The 19,230-nt window shown below is 31.4% G+C and overlaps 2 protein-coding genes across 2 annotated transcripts; one reads left to right on the top strand and one right to left on the bottom strand.

The window, feature by feature from the left end:
- Positions 1–4,344: 4,344 nt before the first annotated feature.
- LOC130946810 (SWI/SNF complex subunit SWI3A) lies at positions 4,345–7,903 on the bottom strand. Its single transcript, XM_057875664.1, has 7 exons — positions 7,710–7,903; positions 7,042–7,616; positions 6,010–6,507; positions 5,529–5,686; positions 5,362–5,408; positions 4,862–5,022; positions 4,345–4,757 (listed from the first exon to the last, which is right to left on the bottom strand). Exons 1-7 carry the CDS (start codon positions 7,798–7,800, stop codon positions 4,578–4,580), a joined length of 1,710 nt encoding a protein of 569 aa, XP_057731647.1. The 5' UTR covers positions 7,801–7,903; the 3' UTR covers positions 4,345–4,577.
- Positions 7,904–13,115: 5,212 nt separating this feature from the next.
- LOC130945050 (DEK domain-containing chromatin-associated protein 1-like) lies at positions 13,116–19,016 on the top strand. The gene is made up of 11 exons (XM_057873705.1): positions 13,116–14,004; positions 14,271–14,304; positions 14,883–14,962; positions 15,071–15,130; positions 15,660–15,770; positions 15,876–15,956; positions 16,427–16,501; positions 17,433–17,880; positions 18,276–18,373; positions 18,455–18,485; positions 18,580–19,016. The coding sequence occupies exons 1-11, from the start codon at positions 13,375–13,377 to the stop codon at positions 18,774–18,776; spliced, it is 1,845 nt and encodes a 614-aa protein (XP_057729688.1). The 5' UTR covers positions 13,116–13,374; the 3' UTR covers positions 18,777–19,016.
- Positions 19,017–19,230: the final 214 nt, after the last annotated feature.

Raw genomic sequence — 19,230 nt, 5'->3', positions numbered from 1 at the left:
AAGTTGTTGTAAAAGTATTGTTTTGCTTCTTAAAGTTTAAGGGCAAAATCAAAATCATCATTTATCTTTTTTTATTATGATAAGCATTGTTTTAGTATTAAAATTATCTTTTTGATGACAACTTTACTCTTTATAAAATTTGATCACCAAAATAAAAACACTCTTCTCCATAGTCTCCTTCTTCCTTCTCATCTTCTTCTCCCGTTTTCACCCTTTTCAAGTCACTGTCTTCTATCATCAGAGCTACTTCAAAGTATTTTTTTCTCTTTCTCTTTAGTCAGCTCCCTCCACATGGTTTGTCTCTCCGTCTTGTCTCATGTCACACCACCAATAACATGATTTGGCTATTCGTCTTCTCCGGGGTTACACCACCGACGACGCGATTTGGCCTTCGTCTTCTCCCCTATCACACCACTGCGACTCTCTTCAAGTTTCCAGCATCACTGCCCGCACATCCCCCTCCGTCCCTGCATGCGCCTCTATGTTGTCCTCAGTTGCTGCATCTTTTTCATGCAATGCTGTCACCATTCTCATGCACTACCACCACCACCATGCAACTCTATCGTTGCCCTCAGGTAAGTTAAGATTTAGGTTCCTAATTTTCTAAAATTAGGGTTCAAAAATTTTAAATTAGGGTTTAATGATTTCTGAAGTTAGACTCTCTCTGTTTGTTGTTATTGTTGTTGTTGTTGAATTTGAAAGATTTGAAGTTTAGTATTGTTGAATTTAAAAGATTTAAAATATGGTATTATTAGTGGTGGTAACACATGACCATAGAAAAAAAGACAGTCGTGTGGTGGTGATGACAAAGGAGTATTATGTCATTTAAAAAAATTATTATGTTAGAAAGGATAATTTTAATACTAAATATAATGTTATGGCTCATTTTGATTTTGATCTCAAATTTAAAGATCAAAATAATACTTATCTCTAAATATTAGTATAAATAAATATTCTTTGTTGTATCAGATAATCTAATATAAAAACTATATTTTTTCCGGCTGTCTTAAATTATAACCATATGTACTTTTAATAATGTCTAATGTTAATAATAATGAGTAAATAGTCAAATTAGTCTTTAAAAAATTACTCGTTTTTTAAATTTGAACGATTTTTTCAATCAAATTCGTCCTTTAATGATTTTAAATTAGTCATGTTAGTCTTTCCGTCACTTTGTTTGTTAATAGTGTCAAAATTTGCTAATATGACACGTTAAGTGACACCTCAACACACACCTAAAAGTTTTAATTGACTATTAACATGATTAGTTTATGAAATTAAATAAAATTAACTCCAAATTGAGGAATTTCAATGCCTCAAGTTCTCCCGACAATTGGATTTTTATTTGATCTAATTTCATAAACTTATTATGTTAATAGTCAATTAAGACTCCTAAGTGTGTGTTGGAGTATCACTTAATGTGTCATATTAGCAAATTTTGATATCATCAACAAATAAAGTGATAGAAGGACTAATATGAATAATTTAAAATATTTAAAAGACGAATTTAATTAAAAAAAATTTTGGAGACTAATTTAAAAAATGAGTAATCTTTAGAGACTAATTTAACTATTTACTCCGATAACAATAATATAATTTTTTAATTATTTTTTTATTAATTACTTAGTTAATTTTGTATTCATACGCACATATATATTACTTTGTTTAGGATAACTTGCTAAATCAAGTGAACTATAACTCCAAAAAAATTGAGCTACTTATGCTTTTGAGAAAATGAAAAAGAAAATAAAAGTCCACCTTAATTTGTTTGTTACTTCTAATAACTTTTCTAAGACATTCTTTATGTTACTTAAAGTTGCATTAGTATTCCTCAAAATTTCTGATCTTATATTCTTATTACGTGATCCAAAGTAATAGTAACACAAAACAGTTAAAAGTGTTGTACTTTAGTGATTTTCAAAATGTTTAATTATTTTTTTTTAAATTTAACCCAATAAAAAAATGTACGATTTTTTTTTTGAATTTGTCTGAATTTTTTGTATAGATTTATTTATTTATTTATTTATTTATTTTTGGACAATAGCAATAATTGAATTTTAGATCTTTCGTTAACAGAAATTCTGATATCGAAATCACTTCTCCTTAAAAATTAAAAATAATAAGAGGAGGCACATAAATAAACATGTCTCTAACACTAACAAATACATGTAAATTAAGGAATGATTAGTGACTTTATTCGATAATAAATACTTTGGTCGAAGTAAAAAAAAAAAAAAACATTATTGCGAAACAAATTTTTTTCTTTTTTATTATTAAAAAACTGTTTTGAGAGTTAGTTATCTGTCAAACAGATTTGCATTATTATTTTTCTATAATTTTAATTACAATAAACAGCTGACATTGTAAAAGTGAAATTCAAAGAAAAGCAGTTATATGACCGAGTTTAACGGCAATCTAACTTGACTTGATTTTAATTTATTAGGTTATTAATTTCTTCTAAACAAACAGATAGATTATTACATGTTGTTTTACTCATTCCACCCGAAAATTTATCTCACTGATTTCCTTTAAAAATGGCCAATTTTGCTTTTCAGAATGTCAAACCTCTCTTCTTCCAACTCCAAATAAAAGAGAAGGTGGTTTGGTTATTATTGTGCTCCAAAGCCATTCATGCAATGATTCGTTAATTATTGTTCATTGTTGCTGCTACCTCGCAAGGGAAAATTAAATTATTAAAGTGGAAATTAAGAGGTTTTTCTTCTTTTCCTAAGGACTCCATCTCATTCATCATTCATTTAATTTATAATGGATTTCATTTTTTCTTTGGTTTAATTACTCTGTTTGATTCGTATAGTTTTAATAAATTTTCAGGTCATTATATTTATTTTCTTTTCAATTAATTGAATTTTTATATCATATTAAATTTTGTAATTAAGTTCCTGTTAGCACAAAAATGTTATAATCAACTGAATATTCTGTTAAATAAAATAGAATATTTTGTTAATTCTAATATTTTTGTAACTGCAGATACTTAATTACAAAATCTATATGATATAAGGATCTAATTGAAAATTACTCTATATACACACTATAAATTAGGCCAACCATAATACACGTTGTTTCACACTTCTTAATTATACTAGTTATTGACTAGTTTAATTTTCTGAACACATTAATTTTTAGTGTACACGTAGCATCTGATTAACTTGCTTAATGACCAATAATTTGTTTTTCTTCGTGTATCTCAGGTGTGGTGAAAATCAGTTTCTTAGAAAGGAGCACAATAAAAAACCATCAGAAAACTAAGGCAACAACAATAACAATAATAAACAAATCATCAATGGCTTCCATTCTTAGAACCACTGTTTTGATCATAATCATAAGCATGTTGGTGTTGGAGCTACAACCAGCAATTGTTGTTGAATCAGCATTTGCCACTCCTCTAAGCCCTTGCACCGCTCCAAATTGCACTGTAGAATGCAAGAAAATTCTGAAGGAGAAGTTTAAGAGTGCAGAATGTACAACATCTACACCTAATAAGTGTGTTTGCTTTGATTGAGAATACTACAGTGTTTCAAATTGTAATTAATGACTATCATTTATCATCATTGAACACATACATACACACACTCTCTCCTTATTGTTATTCTTTCATTCTTTTTAATATAAATAATCAAATCCGTTTTATTTTTAAGGTGGTGATGTTATTAAATTATTGGTGTGCTTGGTTTAAGGTTAAAAATTTTGAGAATATTTTGAGAGAATTTTATATATTAAACTCGTCTGTTTAATATTATAAATTGTCTAAAGTTGTTTTAAATGTTTTCAAAAATAAATTACAATTACCTTTGCTTTATAATATATATTTAGAAGCTAACTTATATTCACTCTTTACATGGAAATAGTAAGTATTTATGCTTTGTGTTGGGAATAAAATGTCGATAATTATGATAATATAATTTATTTAATATTCCTGTAAGATCATTTCCAAAAACAGATTAGAATAACTTAAAATAAGATAGAATTCTTTTATTTTAAATAAAAGTAAAAATATTGTGGTATCATATTCTAAACTTACACATAGCTCTCACATATCTCTCGCGTTTGAATTTTGAAGGATTATTAGGTGTTAATATACCCAATAAGTAATAAAGTAATTGATAATAATTTATTATGTTTTATAAATTTTATTCAAATAACTTAGTGGGACAAGGCTTTGTTGTTGTTTGTATAAATTTTATTCAAATAATATAGAATCTTTATGTTAAGTCATGTCTTAAGAGTTTCAAATTGTTTATCTAATTATCTTAGCTTTAAACCATTGTCCTTTTGGACTAATTCTAAACTCAACCAAATATAACTCTCCTATACTTAACAGTTGAAAGTTGAAACTGTACATGAAATTTATTTGGATATGAATTACCTCCACTTTTACCAAGCAATCAAACATACCCTAAGTGTCAAACAAAAATTAACAGAGCATAATAGAAAGAGCTTTCTGAAAGTGGTTAACGAATTTACTTCTGTGCTTTATGGTGTGGTAAACTGGTAATATCAATGGTCCAATAATGATAAGCCATAGAGCACCAAAATCAAACAGATACAAACAATCTGGTCTAAGATTTGACATAAGAATAATCTTTCCGTCTAGTGATTCCAGATCTAAATGTCCTCCTTAAAACATCAATCCGTTCAGTTAAGATAGAATCTTTTAGCTCCTCTATTTCAGCGTGTTCCTTTTCCATCAACAGCTCCAGATCATCAAAATGTCTAACCTTGTGTTGCAATTTCTTAACCTAGAAAGCATAAAAGATAATCAGTAAAATGAAATTTGAAATAAAGAATTGGAAATCAAGTGAAAAAAGTTTGCAGGGATGAATTCTTTTGAGGTAGTAGCAACCTGTGCGTCAATTATAGTGGCTACTAAAAGTTCAACCTCTCTGTCTTCCTGGTCCGCTAATAACTTTGCTCGTGCAGCAGCAGCTCCGAGAGCAGTTGCAATGGCGGCTCTTACACGCAGTGTCAAGGGTATGCCATCCTTTTGGCCTCTGGCATCTATTTCTGCAGGAATAAGCTCTCTTGTTAAAGGCGAAATGCAGCAATAGTTCAAAGAATCGTAACTAATGGTGTGATACAAGGCGCCAGAAAATATGAGAAATTACCATTCATGCGTGTTGTAATTTTTCAAGAAGTAAATAAATAAAAACTATTTATTTATCATGATAAGAAAGCTTGAACTGAACATCCCCAGATGGAGAAAGGACTCAGAGTAGAAACTAAGACAGAATCTTACTGCAGTTACAGACTTACAGGAGGCACTGACACATACTTAACAGATAGGCTATTTGTTTGAATAAAGGCATATCAGAATATCATCTTCAAGTAAAAACAGTAAAATACCTGATTGATTGGACGACTTCATCTCTACACCTTCATCCCCATGGGCTCTGAACACAAACACACAAGATAAAAGGATTTAATAAACTGAAGGCACAACTTAAGAGCATGTTACCATCTAGCACAACCCGAATGATAATAAAACCAAGTGATTTTTATGTGTGGAAAACCTTGCTGAATTATTTGCAGAGTTCACACTAAGAGCATAATCCTCTTCAACATCAAATATCTCCCTTGGACACAGGTTCTCATCACAAAGTGCCATAGTAGCAGCATCAGCTGCAGCCGCTGTGATATGAGGATCAACCACACTAGCAATAAGCCCCACCTAATCCAAAATATCATTAACTAATTTTTATACTTATACATGAGAAATGGAATGTAAATAACTGAATGTGAAACAAATTAAAAAGAATACAAATATCACTTGAGATCCAAATTAAATATATACAGTTCATTCTTCTGGGCTCTGGCTAATATATACTAGAGCTGAGCTGTATACCTCATTAACCAATAAAGCAAGTCTTTCAAAAATTCTATGAATGTTATGCTCATAAAAGCACCCTAGCAACAGGAGAAGTTCAACCAGGTTCTGGAAAGTTCCTGGCACAACATAGGAATACAAAATTCAGGATTACACCTAGACCTTACCTGCATCAATAGTGAACTGCTGGTATCTGAGAGAGGAGCAACGCGTTGTCTTTTTGAAGGACTTTCCTCAACAGCATCTCCATTCTGCTCGTTTTCATTCGTAAGATCGTGAGACTGATCCTGCGCCTTTGAAGTTTCTTGATGGTTAGACGATGATGATGATGACTGAACTTGTTTTACATTGTTCACGTAGCCATTAACACTATTACTGTTACCATTTCGGTGAGCAGAGCCCAACATGAGCTCCCCAAAGGGCAGCTCAATGAGTTTTGAGATGCAATCAAGTTTACTCTTTGTTTGAACACTTTGAGCCACTAGGTCCCAGTTATCCCCATGCTTCATAACAGATTCTAAAAGGAGAAGTGTTTCTCCCTCAGTCCACACAGCTCCCTGTTCGCCACTATTTTCACTGGACACGGTTAATGTGAAATCCTCCGCAGACCTATTATCTCCATAATTTTTATTTGTGAAACATTTTGCACAAATCATGAAATTATCCTGTGACATTACGAACACAATAGGACAGCAAATCATATCACTATCAGTTTAAGAAATATTGCATATCGAAAGATTAATCACCAAGGACATAATAAAATTAGCATGCAGTTGCAGGAAAAAGTTGTAACTCGTTCATAAGCGAGCCAATACTCAAAACCCCTTCAATATCCAAAATTCTTACCATACTGAAATTGTTCTCTTGATAAGCAAGGGATAATAAACCTTGCCACAAACATATTCAAAACAGAAATGTTACATAGATTTACAATTTACTTTGTTACAAACAGTGCTCCCCACCACCACCCCTTTCTTTTCACCACCTGATTTGGTTTTCTTCCACAATGAAACAATTTAATCCCAAATGCATGTTAGTTAGTAGCACATCGATATCCAGTGAAGATGAAAATATAGGAGCATTAAATTTTCAACAGAAAGCACAACAATGAGGTGATTTTATAGATAATTTAAACATAATATTCTTTAATTACAGAACAGAACCACGAGAACAAGAACTTTACTTAATAAATAAAATACCTTGCTACTTCGGTAATGTCCAGAATCAATTTTATCGCCACAGAACCCACAATTCATCTCCTTCTGCTTCTGCTTCATCAAATCCCCATACACATCCGAGTAACTCGCCAGTGGCGGCAATTTCACACAATCCGAACTAAAACCCGAAATCGGACCCGAACCATCCTTAGTCGTCTTTGCGCCACGTGGCAGTGTAATCGGCTTCAGCGAGTTCGGTGTCGCAACTACCCTTATCCCATTGGGCGCACCTTCCTCAACCCTAACCCTCCACCCTTCGTCCTCAGCACCACCACCACAACCTTCCGCATCGGTGTCCCCTGAGGTTGCACCGTAGTTGATCAAACCCCAACCTTCGAGCGCCGTGAAGACCTTGCGGAGGAGCGTGACGTCGCCGACGAGTGATTTTCTGACGTCGGTGAAGAGGAGCTTCCTCGTAGGATCTTCCCTGTACTTGTTGATGACGAAGTCTCTGTACTCCTTGTAGATCTTGGGTGAACGAGACATGGATGTTCCATCGAAGAATTCTCTCAGCGTTGTTCTCTCTGTCTCGTGGATTTCGTCCCATGCGAACCACCCTGCAGCACCGCAAAAACGACGTCGTTTTAGGTTCAAAGTAAATTAGGGTTTTCAGAGAAGAGAGTGAGTGAGTGTGTTTCGTTGTTGCTTACTTGAAGAGCTTGGGATAGTGTAGAGTTCGAGCTCCGAATCGGAGTCTTCGGTTCGACCCGGGTTGGGATTCGGGTCTTTTGAGAGCTCCATTTTGGGCGGGGTTTCCGGCGCTTCAGCTTTTACTTCTCCGGTGTTGTTCAGATTTATATTGGCGGTGTTCAAATCAGCTACAAATTACCGTGTTAAAGGGTTTTCTTCTTCTAAACGATGTAGTTTGGCTCCTCTATTTATTTTCGTTATTTTCATTTTACTATTTTTATAATTTTTAAAAACTCGCTTAAAATAAAATCCAAATGAAATTTTTTAAAAAATATTATTTGTATACTAAAATTAATCACAATATATTTTATAGAATAAAATGACAATTAAATTTTTAAAGAAAAAAATATCAATTAAATCTTTTAAAATAGTAAACGGTGGACATATACATTATTCTACCAATGAATTATATAAACAAAAATATTTATGTATTTTGTCATTTACAATAGTACATGTCTTTTTACATTTTACTGTCACATGAACAGAAAAACAATATAGTTTTGGATAATGAAATATTTATTATCTTTACACTTTATCAATTATTTTTTATTTATCACAAATCCTATGAAAACAACTGAGATTTTGCTTCAAAAAACGTTATTTACATAACTATCTTTCATAGATAAATATGTGAATACATATAAATATTGTTCATACCCTGGCCCAATGTTTAAGGGCCCAGGTCCAACTAAAAGGCCTAATCCAATAGATTAAGCCTAGCTAAGCACCGACCTTCACATAAGAAGTCGGTGCTCATTACGACCTGCTCTAAAGAAGTCGGACATGAGATTAGCTGGCAGATAAGCGCTCATTCAAATGAGTAACCGCCCCTAAAATCTCTCTAACCGTTTCACAAAGCCATATCTCAACCTCCCTAAGATAATGGGACGGTTATCATCCTAAAGATACGGCACTACTCCAACGGTGGTTATTGGCTCACCACTATAAGTACACTGACACTCTTCAGGTATCTCTAAGCCCAATACTCTCTAGACCTGCTCACACCCTTGCTAACTTAGGCATCGGAGTGTCTTTGCAGGTACCACCCCCCATTCACTTGCGAACACAAGTCGGACGGAGTCCCCCGAGCTGCACACTCAGATGGAAACTTCCTTTCTCACGCGTTTGGGCCAGTCAACGCCATCCGACCAATCCATCTCCGGTTACCCGTAACAAATATCATGATTAAATTTTAGTGAATGAATTGATAGAAAAACATTATGCGTACACTATTTATTATCTTAAAAGACTAAATTAATAATTTAAAAAAAATAATTAAATTAAAGTCAAAATCTTCAAAAATATAATTGTCACTTTATTCTATTTTATAATTATGCAATTAAAATACACATCACTATATCATATATATTCTTTGTGCACTCTACCCTAAAACAAAACAACACACACAAAAAAAATTATTTCAATAAAAATGTTAAAAATATTTTTTTTACAATGATCTTTATTTAAACAATATGATTGATTTATGTTGTCATATTTTAAATAAAAATAATATTTTATAGTATATAAAAATTAAATCCTGAAATCTATCATTCAGAAATTAAAATAAAAGATTTTTAAACAATTATAAAATTTGTATTAGAATATCCATAAAAATGTAATTTAGATTTCATGAACCTCTTTTTTTTTTTTTAACTTAACACTATCTCCACCTACTCATAAATCGAGTTACTTATACCTCTGAGTTTCATCTTCGAACAACATTTGAGGGCACCACCAACTGTTATTAGCAACAATGATGACGATACTACTGTATTTTTTCTCTACCCTCCTCCTCCTTCTTTGTTTCAATACTGCAAAATCTAATTATTTTATATCATACTATAAAATCTAATTATTTTTTTAGTTTTTTACGGTATTCTATAATTTTCAACACTTACTTAAGTGGACTAATAAACTAATCATTAAACCAATCCAATTTAATAATCAAACATGTTTTATCTTGTAATCAAACTCAAGAATCAAGATTATACTTCACAATTTAGTTAAGAATCCACCTATAAATTCAAAACTTAGTTATAATAATCCAAGTCAAAATTTTCAAATTATATTATAATCAAACATACTTTAAATTATGTATCAAAATTTGGTTATAATCAAACACGATGAAAGTAACAATTAAACATAAAGAACATGTTTATTTATTTTTTGGCTAACAAAAACCGTATTAACAAGAAGATTTTAATTTCATTAAAAAAAACAAAAAAAAATTATGAAATTAACATGATTAGTGTTTTTCATATTTGCTATTGATATGATGGAGTTGGCTTGGGGTATGTGAGCTTGAGAGTGATGGTGGGAATTAGCGCCTATTCGAAGTGGAATTGATTTTTCAGATATTGTGAGTTATGTAACATATTTTTATATAAGTAGTTAATTTTAATGTATATTTAATATAATTTTTGTAAGAAGCTTGTTGACAAACATTTTTATCCAACTTAAGCTAAATTATTTCAAATAATAAAATAAATAAGTAATTTTTTAATAAAATAGAAAGATCAGTATTACATTTTTGTTTTTATTTTCGATTTTAGAATTTAGTTTCTTCAGATAAGAAATATTTTTTGTCTAGTTTCTTCAAAAGTCCAAACAATAAAACAAGTGTATAGGGCTCGTCTTACTCCCTCAAAGATGAGAAATCGAGTAAAGTATATATTTTTGTCTTGAAATTTATTAAAAAATTTTAAAATATATTTCATTTTATTTTTTTAATTTTATTTTAGAATTTGTTTATTTGTATTAAATATATATTTACAGTTATTTTTTTTTTTAAATTTAAAATTAATTCAACAATAATTTTATATTGACAATTTTAAAATAAAATAAAATTTAAAAATATTTTTAAATTTTTTAATAAACTTTAAGAATAAAATATAATTAATAATATCAACTCATTAAAAAAAAGGAGTTAATTGATACAATTGGATAATCAACTCATCTATATATCTAAATAAATATTTAATATTTATATTTTATTTTGTGTGCTTAATTTATTGATTCAATAACAAAATTTTAAACGGAGTTCGAATTTGCGATAATTTGTAAAATTAGAACATATATTGTGGGAAGATGCATATTATAGTGGATAGTAGTCAAAACAGTTAAGAGAGAAATTTTTTTTTTAATGAGTGAATGAATGACCATTACATAAAATGAGAAAATAACTTATTTTATTTTTATTAATTTTTAAAATAAAACGAAGCCTTCTTCTTCGTTATACGCATGACAAAACCTCTTCCTCTTAGAATTAGTCTTGTGGAAAACCAAAAATAAAAAGAAAAGGAGCCAAAGACAAATAAAAAAATAAATAAATATACCATTCATTCTTCACACTTAACACCTTCACAGCACAGTTTGCATGCTGCACAGAATCACACATATCACAACACTAACAAATTTTTACACATGTAGTAGGGGAACCAAAAATGTTATATGAAGGGGACTAAATTAAATATATAATATAATATAATAAAAAATTAACAAATATAATTTATAAAAAAGATTTTTAAGTATATCAATATACTGGTGTTTTAGTAAATTTTAACATGTATATCAAATCAATTATATTATATACAAATTATATTCAATAATATACGTATTATAAGATTTTAGTATTTTTAAACTTTTTTAATAATACTTTATATAATTATAATAATCAGTTATTATATCTAAATTGATTTTTAAAATTTTTTTTAATATATACAATTATATTATTTTGTTAAAATTTGTATTTCATCTTTGTTTAAAAAATCTTATTTTAATAATCTTAATACATTCAATTATTGTGTTGTCATATGAAAGAAAAATGTTGTAAATTCTTTTTTACATAGAATGCATAAGAAAACATTGAAAGAATAAAGTTTTATTAAAAATAAATAACAACTTTAATTTACTTGAATCATCTTAATTTTTAAATAGGTTAACTTATTATTTTTATTTAGCCCATATTTTTTTTATAAATTATTATATATTTATACTTAATATAGTTATTCTATATTATTATTATTATTATTATTATTATTATTATTATTTTAAACACTACTTCCTATTGATATATTATAACACACATTATTATACATAATGAGTTATTTAAATATAATTTTTTATGTATAATATGCTAATATATACTAATTAATTATCAATATAAATATTACATATATTACTAACATTATTTTAAACATATTTGGAGGGGATGGAACACCATACCAGCAAGAAGTAGCAAGTGCTTTTAACAAAGACTCTTAAAATCTTCACAAATTTGTTTAAGAATATCTCAATCGGAATAGTGATAGTGATTGGTATATATCTCATAGCAATACCCTAAAATGACCAAAAAACCAACCACCGATTAAGTTTACAATAATTATAATTTTTTTTATTTATTAAATTGGGTGCAAGATCTGCATCAAACAGATCTTATACTTTATATAATTATTATATGCATTATATAGATATATAAAAACTTATACAATTATCAAGGATATGTTTTAACTTATTATATAAGATTAAAATAAATACAAATAATCATTATCTCATCTTTTATTATAAGTAACAAAAATCCAAATAATGTTAAAGAAATATGAAAAATGAAACATCTGTCATATTTGATTGAGTTTACAATTAAGTTTTTTAAAATATTGTGTTAAATACACAGTCATTATTCCGGTATCTTTAGAAATTAGAGGGTAATTTTTTTATATTATTGTATAATAAACCTAATTATATACGTAATTAGGATATAATTATAATTTCTTTTACAAATTTTATTTGACTATAAATTATTATATTTAAATTAAATCCTAAATAATTAATTAAGTGATTATAAAACTTAAAAAATATTTGTATAATAATAATATAAAATATTAGACATAATCATTTAATTATATATAAATTTTTAATAATTATTTATACAATTAATATAAAAATATCATTATGTATATATGTATAAATTATAATTATTTACTGTGAGAATGGATTAAAATTAATTTATACCTAATAGGTATCTATAATTCTATTTTTGCATTGTCTTTTTTAAAAAAAATAAATAAATAAACAAGTTCTTAATTTTTTAATTCGAAGATACATAAATTTTTAATTAATTAAAAATATAAAAATATTTCTAACTTTTTAAAATACAAAATATTTAAATTTTTCTGTCTAAAATATATAAAAATAATTTTTATATTTTTAATTAACCAAAAATTTAATTATTTTTCTCTCCACGTTGCTGCAATAGTTTTGCCGGGAGTGTGAAAAGCAAAAACAAAGAAGGCGAGGGAGGGTTTAGGATTGCCAAAATTGCAAAAGCCCCCGCTCACAATTTTCCCATCAAAATTTTGAAACCCACACTTACAAACTCACACACACACACACTCACTCTCATTTCTCTCTCTCTCTCTCTTTTCTCTTTCTCTTTCTTTCTCACACACTCACACACTCTTTTGAGCGCGCCCTCTCACTCAAATTAACGCTCCCAAAATACACACACCAATTTCACATTTCGCGATTCCCATTCATCTCTCTCTTCCAAATTCCCAAATCTGTTCGATTCGCTTCCATTCCCAATTCTAGGGTTTCTTCTTCCCCTCCTAGGGTTCACCAATCAACATGGCCACGGAAACCCTAGAAGAGAACAAGCCTCAACAGGAACCTCCCAAACCCGACGCAGATTCTGCTCCCAAATCCGACCCTCAGTCCAAACCTAAACCCGAACCTGAGAACCAAGACCAACAGGGAGCTCCACCTGAAGCAAAGCCCGAAGAGGAAGAGCATGACGAGGGGAATTCGAAGGAAGACGAGTCAAAGGAAGCTGCTCAAGAATCCAAGGTAGAAGAAGAGGAGGAGGAGAAGAAAGAGGGTAACAAGGTAGAAGAAGGAGAAGAGGAAGGTGGTGACGATGATGAGAAAGAAGAGCAAGAAGAAGAGAAGGACGGTGACGATGCAGTGAAAGACGAAGAGGAGGAGGAAGGAGACGGAGAGGACGCGGAGGAGGATGAAGAAGCTGAGGACGAAGACGAAGCTGAAGGTACTGAGAAGGCGAAGAAGAAGGGTAAGGAAACCGAAGCGAAGTCGAAGAAGGAGAAAGCGAGTAAGAAAGAAGTCTCCGAGAAGAAGGAACCGGTTACGCCGGTAAGTGACCGGCCGACGAGGGAGAGAAAGACGGTAGAGCGCTACTCTGTGCCATCGCCGGCGAGGTCTTCGAGGTCCTCAGCTGGTAAAGCGCTCGCAATTGCAAAGGTACGCTCCTTTCTTTCAACGCTATCTTACTCAATTTTTCAGATTTATGCTATATAGTTTGAGATGGAATGTAGCTCAATAGGTTCAGGTAGCACGAGATCAAACAGAACTATAGATGAAACCATTAAGAAAGATATAGATTTGAATAACTTGTCTGTAGACATGTTTTATATATATTTTCTTCGAGAAACAATTTATTTTTGTCCTTTTGAGGAATTAAGTATTGGTAATTTGGATTTGATTGTGTACATTTCTTCGGGTTTCAGGGTCGTGGTGAGCAGCTTAAGGATATCCCTAATGGTAGGTTCAGGTGGTTCAATGGCTTTACATTTAGACCCTGTTATTTTTGCCCCAACAAAAATCTATAGCTGCCCTGTGCTTTTCTGGATTTTGTTATTTGCACCTTATTCTAGAATTGTTTTTGGTTGAAATAATAAGTGTTGCTTGCTGGTAGCTTATTGATCAAGTGACTATGGGTATTATTTGAGGTACCATTTGACTAGCACTGGCGGTCTTGCATTAGTGTGTTAAAGTGCTTTCATTGATTTTATGTAGGGTTTGGTAATTTTCCTTTATTACTTTTGTATTTGTTGTTTTGCACTTCTTCATTTCTTTTATTTTGGGATGCTATTCCGTATTATTGTGATTAGATTGGTTTCTGAATTCTGATTCATTTATTTTCAGATGCTTAGTTGCAGAGCTTTTATTTGTGTTTTTCATTCAGTATGGTATTCTTAGGGAGGTCTGAATCTTCTTGTTTTCTGTAGTATTGATATCTATAGGATATTATCTTTCAAGATTTCCAAATTTTTGCTTGTTTTAACTTCTAATTATCTTTTCGCTGGTTAGTGTTGAAGTTAATGTATAAACTGTTTCAGTGGCTTTCAAGTTATCCAAGAGAAAACCTGATGACAACCTCCATTTGCTTCATAATATACTTTTTGGGAAGAAATCTAAGGTGGTGATTTTGGTGAATTGTTCTTGTTTCTCATTTCCTAAAAATTTAATTTTATTGTTCACATTTTTGCTTGTCTCAACAACATGGCTGTCCCTGATTGTTTTGCAGGCACACAATTTAAAGAGAAATATAGGGCAGTTTTCTGGTTTTGTGTGGACTGAAAATGAGGTATGTTATGTTAGCACTAGTATAATTAGTAATAGTAAGGATTGAAGGGAAAATTGTAAATTACTTTGGAACCCTTGCCAAAGTGTCAAGAACCCTAAATGGTTCTGATGTTTTTAATATTTCTTTCTCTCTGAGGTGTTCCTAGACTGTTAGTCCCACAACAAGTACAAAATGTCAGACAAGTTATCTGTGGCTTCCCTTTCCCTATGTATTTCTCCCTCCAACTTCTTATGTTCTAACAAATCTGAAATGGCCATACTCACCCTAGCCACTCCTAATTACATACTAGTCAATTCACTGAATTGGGCATGTCACATGCCTTTGTCCTCTGTGTCTCCTACCCTGATGTGCCAATAAAATTTGTTCCTAACACTTTGTTGTTGGATAGCTCACCATGTTTGTCTTCTATTAACTATATTGCTGAATTTTCTGTTTTCACTTTTCATGTCCTATGTCATTGCTCAAACATTGAGCATCTGAGGTTGAGATTGACCTGCAATTAAAATATTGTTTGTATAATTCTTTGTAGGAAAAACAGCGGGCAAAGGTGAAGGAGAGGATTGACAAGTGTGTAAAAGAAAAGTTGTTGGATTTTTGTGATGTTCTTAATATTCCAATAAACAAGGCCAATGTGAAGAAGGTAAGTACTGATTTAATTCTCCTTGATCCACAGCCTCTTATTTCTAGAAGGGATTTTGCTATCTTTTGATTTGAAACTAAGTTATCACATTATACATGATTTCAGGAAGAACTGTCTATAAAGCTGTTGGAATTTTTGGAGTCCCCACATGCTACGACTGATGTTCTTCTTGCTGATAAAGAGCAGGTTTGTTATCTCTGGATTATTATATAAGGTTCTTGATCAATTAAGTTTTTTGTTTATAAATAAATAATATACTTTGTGGAATAACAACATATCATAGTTTGAGCGGTTTGGTTAAAAACATTCCTCATGTATCTCTTGATTTTTCATTTTGATTCTTTCTAAATTGTTTCGTAGTTCAACTAGATGTCTTGGAATTAACATTATATCATTTCAAACTAAAAGAAAAGCAACCATGTGTCTCCGATACTTTTCTTATTTGTTGTATTTGACTTGCATGATCAATATGGCAAGTTGGCAACTGTAATTTAATAGCTGGACCTGGATTGATGGAAATAAATTCCTCTACATTTAATTATTTGTGTCAATGAATCCATGCCCATTCTTTAAACTCTAAATATGGTATCTTTATTTGTTTAGATTTCATGTATTTTAGATGTTTGAACTTAGAAATATGCTTCTATTTTTTGCAGAAGGGTAAAAAACGAACCAGAAAGGCAACTCCTAACAAATCCCCTGGGGACGGATCTACAGAAACACATGCCAAGGTGTGTTTTCATTACTAAATTATATTTGTTCTGCTGCTTATAAGTCGATCACTAAGCTTTGATGTGCAATCTCTCGCTTCTAATTCTGATACTTATGTTACAAATTCCTCAAGTTTTGCTCACTGACATTGCTTCTGTGATGATTTAGTATCCTCCATTCCTCCTAAATGTATCTTATTTGGTCAGTTCTAGAGTTTGACTTTAATATGACTTAAATATGATTATATTCACTTTAATCCTAGCTGCATTTCATTGTGTGTGTGAGAGAGGAAGTGAGAGTAGAGGTGAACTTCTAATAGGACTTAAATATGATTATATTCACTTTAACCCCACAGCAATAGTTTATACCTGTTTTGTTTTCTGGTTATGTTCTGTGTTCATTGTTTTTTGCTTCTTGAAATTGTTGATATTCACTGTTGAAATATTGCATCTGCTTTGCTGCTAGTCCAGATCAGCATGTTTAGTGTGATTCCACTCTCTTGTTTAACATGTGCCAATAACTTCTTTGTGTTGGGTTTTCTGTCAGAAACTTAACTATCTTAGCTTGTATTCTATCTAAGATTACCTCTCTGTGGAGTTTGGTGTTGCAATCTGGTATAATTGTGAATGCAGTAGCTCAACCAAGTTGCTTTCTAACTATTGGCAGTTTCTGCTGAGTTGTTTTGTCTGGTTTTAGCACTTATTTTGCCTTTAGATAATTGGAGATACTTAGCTTTCTTGTTAAGTTTCTGCATTCAGTCAAATATGAAAGCAAATGATCATCTTATCTTTCCATCTGGATTTTTATTTTTGACCATAATTGACCAATTTTGTTTGTTTTTCTCTTCCGTGCATATCTGGAGGATTTGGGTTGTGAACTTCCTTATTCATCAGGAGTATTACACATAGGCTTCAATTGTTTTAATTTTTTTGATATATTTGATATCTCCAGAAGCAAAAGCAACGTTCAGATGTTGGTAAAAAGAGAAAACAGTCTTCTGATGTTGAGGAGGATGATAAAGAGGAAGTGTCGGATGCTGAAGAGGCATCTCATGATGATGAAGACGTTGGAGTTCCAAATGATGAAAGTGAAGAGGAAAATAAATCAGAGGAAGAGGAAGAAAAACCAAGCACCCAAAAGCGCACTCCTAAAAAGATTGCAAAAGAGGGTTCAACTGGCAAAGCAGGAGAGAAATCTACGTCAGGCAAGAAGACATCTGTGAAGGCTGCTAAGAGTGTTGAGAAAACTCCAAAGAAGTCCTCTTTAAAAAAGACTGACCAGGATAGTGCTTCTGCATCCAAGAAGCAGAAAACCTCTAGTGAAAAGTCGGATACTAAGGGAAAGGCTGCAAGCAAAAAACAAACAGAGAAGCTGTCAAAAGCTTCAGTGAAGGATCAAGGTGAATTGATTGCATTTTTCCCAATTTACATATGATGTTATCTGTAGTGCTTACTCTATTTCTGTTAGCATTCTGTTGTTTGTGTGAAATAGTTTTAGAACTTGTTAACTTTGATTAAGTAGTCCTGTCAAACTGTTTTGGGAAACTTTCCTTCTCAGGTGTTTGGTTTGGGGGGGGGGGGGGGGGGGGGGGGAATGGGACATAAGTTTTCATGGATGAGCTAAATGCTGACAATTACAGATCTCACATGAAATTTGCCTCCCCATTTTTACCATCCTGATAAACACACTGTTGATATGAATTCGTATCAAGTTACACAGCATGGTTCTGTATTTTTTATGTGGCTGTTTGTAAATTTTCCATCTCAAATTATTCTGTTCCAATGCCATTGTTAGGGAAAGGAAAAGGTAGTAAGAAGTCCAAGAAGGAACCTAGCAGAGAGGACATGCATGCAGTTGTAGTTGATATTCTGAAGGAAGTTGATTTTAATACTGTAAGTAATGACTTCTGTTGGCAATAATATCTTTCTTCCAAATGTTTAAGTTCTGATTTAATTTGACTTTCTTTGATTCAGGCAACTCTATCTGATATCCTCAGGCAACTTGGTATGATCTCTTTTTATTGACATACATTACATCTCATTCCTGAAAGAAGGGAAATGAATTATTGAAATGATATTCTTTAATGTAATGTTGGCAGGTACCCACTTTGGCCTGGATTTAATGCATAGAAAAGCAGAGGTGAAGGATATAATTACAGATGTAATTAATAACATGTCTGATGAGGAAGTTGAAGGAGAAGACGATGATGATAATGATAATGATGGTGATGGTGATGGTGATGGTGATGATGGTGATGGAGCAAAAGACGATGAGGGTGATGATGATGAAGCTTGAAACTTTAGAGGGATAAATAATATTTGACCTGTGCAGAAATTAGAGGCAATTGGGTCAGTCCAATAGCTAGAGTTTATCTTGATGATTCTCCTATCAGCTGTCTCTATAGGTTAAGCTATGGTAGATATTTGGTTTGAGTTGTGACATTTTGTGATAGATGATCTAAATTAGGTTTGTACTTTGTACCATATTAGATTAACCCAGTTCCCTGTATTACTGATGTGATATTTTATTTTCTCATTGAATAGTTTTTTTTTTTTTTATAATTTCTTTTTCACCTGCCTGTAAACTATATTTCCTTCTAATTTAGATCAATGTCATGTTCTTTCTTTTATTTGTTGAATTTAGATTTTGGGTCCTTGAAATGTGCTCGCTTTATTGATGATAATCTGTTAACCCAGACATACATATATAATCGTAATTTTGGAATATAACTGTGGATTCAAAACTTGTG

The sequence above is a fragment of the Arachis stenosperma genome, chromosome 8 (genome assembly GCF_014773155.1).
Source record: "Arachis stenosperma cultivar V10309 chromosome 8, arast.V10309.gnm1.PFL2, whole genome shotgun sequence".
In the NCBI taxonomy this organism is placed as follows: Eukaryota; Viridiplantae; Streptophyta; class Magnoliopsida; order Fabales; family Fabaceae; genus Arachis; species Arachis stenosperma.
This window is presented reverse-complemented; position numbering and strand designations above follow the sequence as displayed.

What these genes read in the sequence shown, in the direction of transcription:
- LOC130946810 (XM_057875664.1), bottom strand. Translation starts at nt 7,800, where the DNA reads ATGGAGCTCTCAAAAGACCCGAATCCCAACCCGGGTCGAACCGAAGAC. An exon ending in GACATTACCGAAGTAGCAAG is followed by an intron (nt 6,508 to 7,041) that starts GTATTTTATTTA and finishes GTAATGTCACAG; the next exon opens with GATAATTTCATGATTTGTGC. An exon ending in GAAGTCGTCCAATCAATCAG is followed by an intron (nt 5,023 to 5,361) that starts GTATTTTACTGT and finishes TTATTCCTGCAG; the next exon opens with AAATAGATGCCAGAGGCCAA.
- LOC130945050 (XM_057873705.1), top strand. Translation starts at nt 13,375, where the DNA reads ATGGCCACGGAAACCCTAGAAGAGAACAAGCCTCAACAGGAACCTCCC. An exon ending in TTGTGTGGACTGAAAATGAG is followed by an intron (nt 15,131 to 15,659) that starts GTATGTTATGTT and finishes AATTCTTTGTAG; the next exon opens with GAAAAACAGCGGGCAAAGGT. An exon ending in AGGAAGTTGATTTTAATACT is followed by an intron (nt 18,374 to 18,454) that starts GTAAGTAATGAC and finishes TCTTTGATTCAG; the next exon opens with GCAACTCTATCTGATATCCT.